This window comes from Atta cephalotes, assembly GCF_000143395.1.
Source record: "Atta cephalotes unplaced genomic scaffold scaffold00040, whole genome shotgun sequence".
Taxonomy (NCBI): Eukaryota; Metazoa; Arthropoda; class Insecta; order Hymenoptera; family Formicidae; genus Atta; species Atta cephalotes.
In genome coordinates, this window is record NW_012130104.1 from 1,204,287 (window position 1) to 1,212,875 (window position 8,589).

The 8,589-nt window shown below is 34.2% G+C and overlaps 1 protein-coding gene across 1 annotated transcript in view; it reads left to right on the forward strand.

Annotated features, from left to right (window-relative positions):
- The first annotated feature begins 2,612 nt into the window (after nucleotides 1-2,612).
- Nucleotides 2,613-8,589, forward strand: part of LOC105622107 (DNA-binding protein RFX2) — a 12,613-nt gene continuing 6,636 nt past the window's right edge. The window contains exons 1-4 of the mRNA XM_012203539.1: nucleotides 2,613-2,622; nucleotides 7,134-7,462; nucleotides 7,991-8,183; nucleotides 8,495-8,539. Of these exons, the coding sequence (XP_012058929.1) occupies nucleotides 2,613-2,622; nucleotides 7,134-7,462; nucleotides 7,991-8,183; nucleotides 8,495-8,539 (577 nt within the window). The remainder of the gene's footprint in view (nucleotides 2,623-7,133; nucleotides 7,463-7,990; nucleotides 8,184-8,494; nucleotides 8,540-8,589) is intronic.

An 8,589-nucleotide genomic window follows, 5' to 3' on the forward strand; every position in this document is an offset into this window, starting at 1 on the left:
TACTGTACTTTAGTGTAATTGAAATATTAATAGTAATGTGAAAATATTAAAATAATTAAAAGGTTAATTTTCACACTATTTGTTTTAGAAAAAATCAAATTTGAAGAAATGAAAAAAAAAATTTCTTGTAATTATATACAATGTGTATAATTATGTATAATGATATACAAAATTATGCATGCAAATTGTGCATGAGCAATTTTTTTTATATTTCTTCAAAATTGTTTTTTTCAAAAACCAACACTGCGAAAATTATCTCTTTAATTATTTTTCACATTGCTATTATTATTTCTATTACACTAAAAAATAATTTTACAAAAGAAAGGAGATTGATATATGACATATATGGGTATATTTCATATATGAATTCTTTAATTGATAAGTGGCATAAGTCCAAAATTAGGAAAAATGTGTTTGTTATAGAAATAGAAAGTATTAAGAATATTTGTTTTATCAATTTAATTTACTTTTATTTTGTTTTTATATTCATAAAAATAAAAATAAATTTTACATTATAAATAAAGTGACCGTAAAAAAGCTGGAATGACTTAAGTCCAGCTTTTTTTATAATCATTTCATTTATGATGTAAAATTGATTTTTATTTTGTATTATTTTGTATTATTTATTTTGAACATAAAAACAAAAATAAAAGTAAATTAAATTGATAGATAAAACAAATATTCTTAATACTTTCTACTTCTATAACAAACACATTTTTCGTAATGTTAGACTTATGCCAATTTGACTTTGTCAATTAAGGGGCTCATATGAATATTTATGTATATATTTATACATATTTATACATATTCATGTACCAAAAATTTTTTACTGGATTTTATAAATTAATGATTTTATGAATGATTTTTATCTTTTTCCTTTAATATATGTATATTGTAGATTAATCTTGGTTCATATTTTTATTTTATTTATTATTTTATTTTATTATCTTATTTTTATAGTTTTTATAGTTTGAAAACCGATTTTTCATACGCAGTGCACACTACGGCAACAAAATGTCATATGATTCAAATTTTCAAGAATTCGATTGAAAGTGTATCACCTCGCTAAAATTTTTAACCAATAATGACATTTTGTTGCCGCAGCATACTGCGCATGAAGAGTCAGCTAGAATTAAAGAAGATGAAGAGTAATAGTGAATTCGATTGGATGCACTCAGTGCATACTGATGCATATTAAAGCTGCCGTACACAAATTGACAATAAAAATATGTGTCTAATAGAAATATAAAAATGGATTAAACTAATTCTTAATACATTTTACTGTACTGTTAAATAAAGTCTGTATTTTATAATTCAGAATATTTTCATTTTATTTTTATACAATTTTAGTTAAATCAGTGTACAACGTTTAATATACATTAATGCGTCCAACTAAATTCGCTAGTTGAACTGAAATTAAAGTTAATCTACATTGGGAAAAACGAGCCTTTAGAAATTAATTAAATTAATTAGAATTTGTCATCCCAGGAATTAGAGAACATGAATGGGAGCAACGGCTGCTTAAATATGTCATTGATGTAGCGTTTGCATGTGTATGCCACAGATGGCGCTAAAAAGCTGCATTATGACACACGTTCTCGCCATCGACGTAATCGACATTGACAGAAAAAAATTCGTGTATTATCAGTTGACTGCGTTTCACCCCATTTCACTTGTCATTTCGTGATTTCGAGGTGAAAACATTCATCAAACATTCCGTTGTGTATTTTCGCGTTTTCCACTTCGAAAATCGAAATTGTGAAAAACTGCGCCTTACTGGTGGCGCCAAAATCAGGTACTATTCGCATTTCAAAAAAACGCGGGAATCCTTCCGATACTGGTTCAAAATTCATCATTCTTTCGGTTTTCTCAAAGATCTAAGTGATCTGTTCGTGCTTCTCACAAATGTTTATACTTAAAATGTTTATACTTAAAACGATATATATATATATACATTTTAAAGTTAAAGAGAAAAAAAGCAAAAATTCTAAATATAAAAAAATGTAGCAACGCAGATTTCTTGTAAGAAAAAATGGACGTACGTAAATGAGGTTTCTTTCGCGATGTTTCCTCGAAAAAGGCGTTCACGTTCAGAAACGAAGTGAGAAAGGACCGCGCAAAGAAAGGCTCGTGATGCCGCGCGCGCCGCGTACGGCCCTGCGCGTGACGCGGTCAGTGATGCCGTAGTCAAGGCGACCGTAGCAGCAGACAAGCAACACCACTCCGGCCAGCCGTCCACAACAAAGTATAGGGTATAGGGGGTTCGTCGGAGTGTGTCGCCCCGCTCTTTTCGCGCTCCGTGTTGGCGCCGTGCGTATGTGCGTGCGTGCGAGCGAGTGAGCGAGCGAGCGAGCACCACGAGAGCCCTACGAGCCGACTGCGGCGCGTGGTTTCCTGGGTGACGGGCTGTCGCCTTCGAGACCAAGGCAATAACGAAAAGGAGCACGCGCGCGCCTGAAGAAGAAAAAGAGAGAGAGAGAGAGTGAGAGAGAGTGAGAAGGAGATAGAGAGCGCGCCCGTTCGACGACGACGACGACTACGACAACGGAGGGACACGTCGTTCGGCCGCGCAAGTGCGCCCGGGCGCCGCTGCGTTCGAGCACACGCCATTCATGAAGACAGGTGAGTACAAATAAGAGAGAAAAAGAGAAAAAGACGAACATATTCCATCCATCACTATTCCATTCAACGTCAAGCCGACGGAGATGCCGACGTCGTCGCGAATCATCCTCCCGAATCATCCTCCCGACGATTTCGCTTGTAGGCACAGCATGCTTGCGAGAATGTAAAGATCTGAGCAGAGAATCATGAGAGTCTTCCTAACTATCTGTCAGAACTCGAATATTTAAGCTTTCCTTTTTTTTTTTATGAGACACAGTTGATACAAGTGTCGTTTTATCTTTCTTAATCATTCAGGAAGATAGAATGACGTTTGTGACAGCTGTCTTCTTAAAAGAAAACAGCCATAAAGTGTTTTCTAGCAAGAATTTTACAATAGTCGTAAAGCTGCTTTCTCTGCTAAATGCAGTCATTATAATACAATAATTATTCCATTTCCGTTTAATATTGGCAAGAACATAATTACTACCGGTTACACTATGTCATTCATGTCTCTTGCTGGAAAGCATCCACAAATAACACAGTGCAACAGTTATAGGATGCTTTTTATTCGATGTCAAATCAACACAAGTATTGTTCTTTGTTATTCACTTTCTCTACTTTCTTTCTATCTTTTATCTTTGCTATTTATTTTCTCTTCTCTTTTTCTTTCTATTTTTATTACTCATTGAATGTCAAGAAAGATAGAATGATGCTCAATGTTCACATATTCTACAATAAACTATTACTTAGTTTTAAGTCTTAAGTCACAAGAAACCAATCACCATTGAGTGTAAAAATAATCAATTATGATTGATCAATTTTTTATATAGCTTAAGATTTAAAGCAATGACTTATTGTAGAAAGTTAAAGTTACTATAAGAAATTGACAGATGTCACGTGACACTAATGTGAGAAGAATAATTGACTATAATTGGTCAATTTTTTAAGACTTAAAACTTAGGTAATGATTTATTGTAGAAAACTCATTAAGCTTTAAATTTTAAGCTGTAGGAAATTAACCAGTCACAGTCAAATGTGAGAAGAATAATCAACTATGATTGGCCAATTTTTTGTGGCTTAAGACTTAAACCTTAGATAATGGCTTATCGTAGAAAGCCCATAATATAATACTTTAATCATTACATGCTCGTCGTTTGTCAACTTTGAGCAAAGATAAAACAATGCGTTGTGTTACACTGTCATGTATCTTTTGGGTAGAAAACATTCTTAGTGTGGAATATCGATCGTTGGATCACGTTGAATCTAACGCAAGCAACTCACGGGAAATATTCTTGGGTAGGGCGAACCGTTTGTTAGAATCGATTTTACCTGATTTATCCAAGCGAGAACCTGGAGCTAGGGCAGAGAGTAAAGTCTGGCTTTTTGGGGGATTCTTTTTAGATAGTTTTATGATTTCAATTCTTGGCACGATATATTGATCTGTTGAGGGATGCTGATTCAGTTTGAATGTTCGTATCGTATCGTAACAGGGTGATACCTTTGTAATATTCTCTGCAAAGAGATCTGCTTTGATAGATTCCCCTAATTTGTAACGCATTGATGAATCTATTATACTATACTTCCTATAGGGCATCTAATATGAAGATGCAATGAAGATTTCCAATTAAAATGGATTTACCAATTACATGAATACGATCTTCCACCCTGCAGCTCTGATGAATGTATTAATCCTTTTCAATCATCTTTGCCTCGACTTGCTTTGAGAGACAGTCTGAACGCACTTATTGCAAATGATATTGGAAGTACGTTTAATTTTTTCATGATTTAATTTTCTTTCCAATATTTGTCGTTTGATTTCGCACTATCTGTCCCTTATCTCTCTGCCATTTTACTTTTCAACATCTGCATAAGTTCTCAGTCTATGAGTTTATCTAACTCCAGGTGCATATCGCTTCCAGGATACTGGAACCGGATATATTAATATAAAATATATTTGTGTGAGTAGATATATTAATATAAAAAGCAAAAATGTAGCTTCCATGTAACAAGCCTAAATAATGGTTTCTCATGTACAAATTACACAGGGGAAGTTGATATATACAAGATACGTAAACATATCCTATGGATAGAAAGGACTTGCAGACAACAAGTCTCTCCCCATCAACCATGCATAACAGAGGCCAGGTGCACTTGTAATATTACAGTATGTGTAGGTAACAAACACAGGCTACCATATCAGCCTACCAGTAATATTAGCAGCAAAATACATACGTAAGATATCTCTTCAAATATAACGTTAGACAAAGCAAATATCAATAAATATTAATTAATAGTTGAACTAACTTTTTACTATAAGCGATAAATTATCGACAGCAACTGGAAAGAATAAAATCAAAAGCCATTTATGTTATTCTTTTTAGCTAAACTTCTTGGTTCGTTTTCTTTTTTATCCACGTTGAAGAAAAAGAGAAAAAAATAAACCATGTAAAAAAATTAAAAAGGACAAGAAAAACCTTACGAAAAAAATTAAGTAATGAAAAAAATTTTTTGTTATTTGAACATCTTTTAAACGTCTTTAAAATGTCTTATGTCCTGATTTTGAACTTTTTGTTGTCTGATTTCTTATACTTTTTCTAATTGCAGTCGGTAATTTATCTGCCATGGTAAAAAACTGATTTAACCATTAATATTCATTTTGTATATATTCAGAAAAAATAATAGAACAGAAAGCTTTATTTAAAAAAAACATGAAAGAATTTAATTATATTTAAATATTCTCAAAATCTCTTAATTTACAAAAATTATATATTTATACATGACAACAAAGTTATCATATTCAAACAATGAATATTTTTTTCATTAATTTTTTTTTTATAAGGCTCTCTCTTTTTCATGATCTTTTTTTGCACGATCATCTTTTTTCTTTTTTTTCAACAAAAAAAAGAAAAAAAGAGAAAAGATGAGTTAAAAAGTTTAACTTAAAAAAAATAAGCCTAAGTTTGAGTTTTAGCTTTATTAAGAGCAAGGACTATGTTGATGTAACATTAGTGCATCTCTCTACTAAGTTTTATATTAATTAATTGGTATGGATATATCGAAATAGGAAACATCAGATCCTATTACACAATATTTTCTCCTGATCAATACTGTCGAGTAACAATGCTATGATTTTTTTTATCGTATGGCTCTCTTGTATTTAACAGGGAATCTCATATTATATTTTTAATATTAGAACGGAGGCTCTAGATAAAATAAAATGATATATATTATGTATTTTATTGCACAGTTTGCAGAGAAGTGAAACGTAAAGAGACGGGGAAAAAGCATGGCATGGCTACCTTTCCCTCGCGAAGCGTATTAACACGATAGTGTGCGTCGTTTATTAGCCCTCGGTCCATCCTTGGAGGAAAAGAGTCGAGGGTTGTAACGCTGGACTCAGGATAATACTCTCTAATTGCTTTCGTGATCCTGTGCCGCCTTCATTTATATGTTCCAACCCCCTTAAAGCGAGCCTTATGTCCAGTCACGCGTGGGTAGCGCATCGTGGCTCTGGGACACCCTCATACTCCTCGCGCGCCCCTTTTCACTCTTCTCCCTTTCTCTCCCCGGCCGATTTCTTCCCCTTGATACATTGTGTTTGGTACCTGCAGTGCCGCCCCAACAGGTACACGGCGCCAATACACCATGATATACGCGCGTAATAATGGCAGTGACGTGTTCCATTCGTATCGCAAGCCCGCCGGGGCTTCCCTTTGATCTGCAGATTATTGAATGCGCCGCACCTGCGAGGAAAGTACGTTATATTACGATCTTTGCGATATAGGTTAGGACGACGGCCGGGACGCGGGTAGTAATTTTATCCTTGTCGTGACGTTCCTTCGGCAACGCGCGCGCCGCGCTTGTTGTCAGCTCGTTTCCGAAAGGCATTTCGCCGATTCAAAATTAGTTTTTCGTCCCGAAGTTAAAGTCGTTATTCTTAGAAAATCAGTAGTACGAGATATGGCTTTCTCTCTGTTCTTTCTTTCTCATTACTCCTTAGCGATAACTTGGTTTATGTGACTGTACTACGTTCTTCAATATGAGTATAATTTGTTAACAATCTTGTAGCTATTGTACAGAAAATAGTTTCAAATTCTATTCACATTTTTAACAGAAATAATATTTAAAAGACGAGAGAGTTTAATATTTAACATTATAATTATATAAAAATTTTTCTCTTTTAATTTACAGACAATTTTAAGAGTTCCTGTACTCTCTACAGACTCTACACAATAGATTTTATGTAATTAAATTAGATTTTATGTAATTTTATAATAATTTATATCAAAGAAGAGATATTAAAAGTGAAGAGATATTAAAAATAATATTTTATTTTAAAATATTATTTATAAGATTATTTGAATCTTATGTATCTTGTTTTCATAATTACCAGTAATATTCTTGTTTTGATGAGACGATATTGATGTTGGGGTTGTAGAAGCACGCTGTTCTTAAGATCTCTCTGCTGGGTCTGGTGGAAGATGTTATTGATATTTAGTGAGATGGTGTGTATGTGTGTATCTCTGTTATAGATTCGTCTCTCCAGCAGCGGAGAGGTAGTAGCGGTGGTGGCGACGACTCAGTGGGTGCAGAGAGAGACGAAGGAGTGATTGCCATGACTACGACAGGAGCCCAGTATGCCCTCGCAGCAGCATCCACCGGGGCTAATAACAGTGGGGGTAGCTCCACGGCGGTAGGGGTGGATTCTAAGCAAAATGTGGTTGTCGTGACTACTACTTCCAGTTCCAGTGGCGGTGGCAGCGTAGCACAGACTCAGTCTGCCAGAGGCCAAGAACCAGAGTTTATCACTGTCGTGACAAATCCTGATGCTTCCAGTCCAAATAACTTACAGCCCATTCAGGTTAGTAATATTATCCTGCATTATTTCTCTGTTATGCCTTTGCCCGTGTGATTTAAGAGAATCATTAGAAACTTGATAATGATTATTTTCATTATTCTCAAGAATTATAAAGAATTGTAATGTCATTGTTATACAAAACGTCTTGTAATACAATGTACTTGTCAAATTACTTTTTCTTCTCTCTGGTACTCTCTATTATTGTAATTTAAGATAGAGAATATAATAAGAAATATATAAAAATTGATTCATTATATACATAATCTTCAATATATACATAATCTTTGTAGATATAGCATCTGTTTGCAGCATACTTTTATAGGTGCTGTATATCCAATCTGATAACATATTTGAGCCATCTGCTCCTAGCGACTGATAAGAGTGATATGCACAAATGTTGAAATAAAATCCAAGTCAATTCTATCTTGAACATATAAATATTCACAAGAGGCATATATCATTTTTTTTAATTTCTATTATAAAATCAAGTTATGGGCCATGAGGACACGCATACTATAAATAATAATTTAGTTATTGGTTCAGGATCCACTTGATACAGCTGCAGATTCATCCAACGGCTCAACAGGTACGCCAGCGCATGTTACAGCACAGGTAGTGGTCAATACTACTCATTCTGGTCAGCACGCATTAGTGGATTCTGACGCTGCTTCTACATCAGCTGGCACCATTGTCAGTGGTTCCCCGCACTATATAACAGTCACAGGTAATAATTGAACATAAATTTCTTATCTAATAATGAAGACTTGATCTTTATTTAATCTTATTGCGATATGCACAAATCTAATTGCGAATTATCAAGTTGCAAACGATCACACACTGTAGATAGCACCGATTGTATAGAGGCATAAATAGAAATTAATATCGAGTATGAAACTTAAATAATTGCAAATAAAATTTATCATTTACGGTGAGTATGAGGATCGGTTGAAAAATTATAGTGTTTGAGTAGAGATTTGGCCCTTTCCATGCTGCTGAAAAACATGCACCTCTGTACTTCTACTCTGACCATACTAGGCACCAGTGATTCATCATCCTACGCGGCCCTCACAACAGCTGTAGGTGAGGGCAGAATATAAACAGCATGCCTTATTTGTCCTCTTTATTATTTA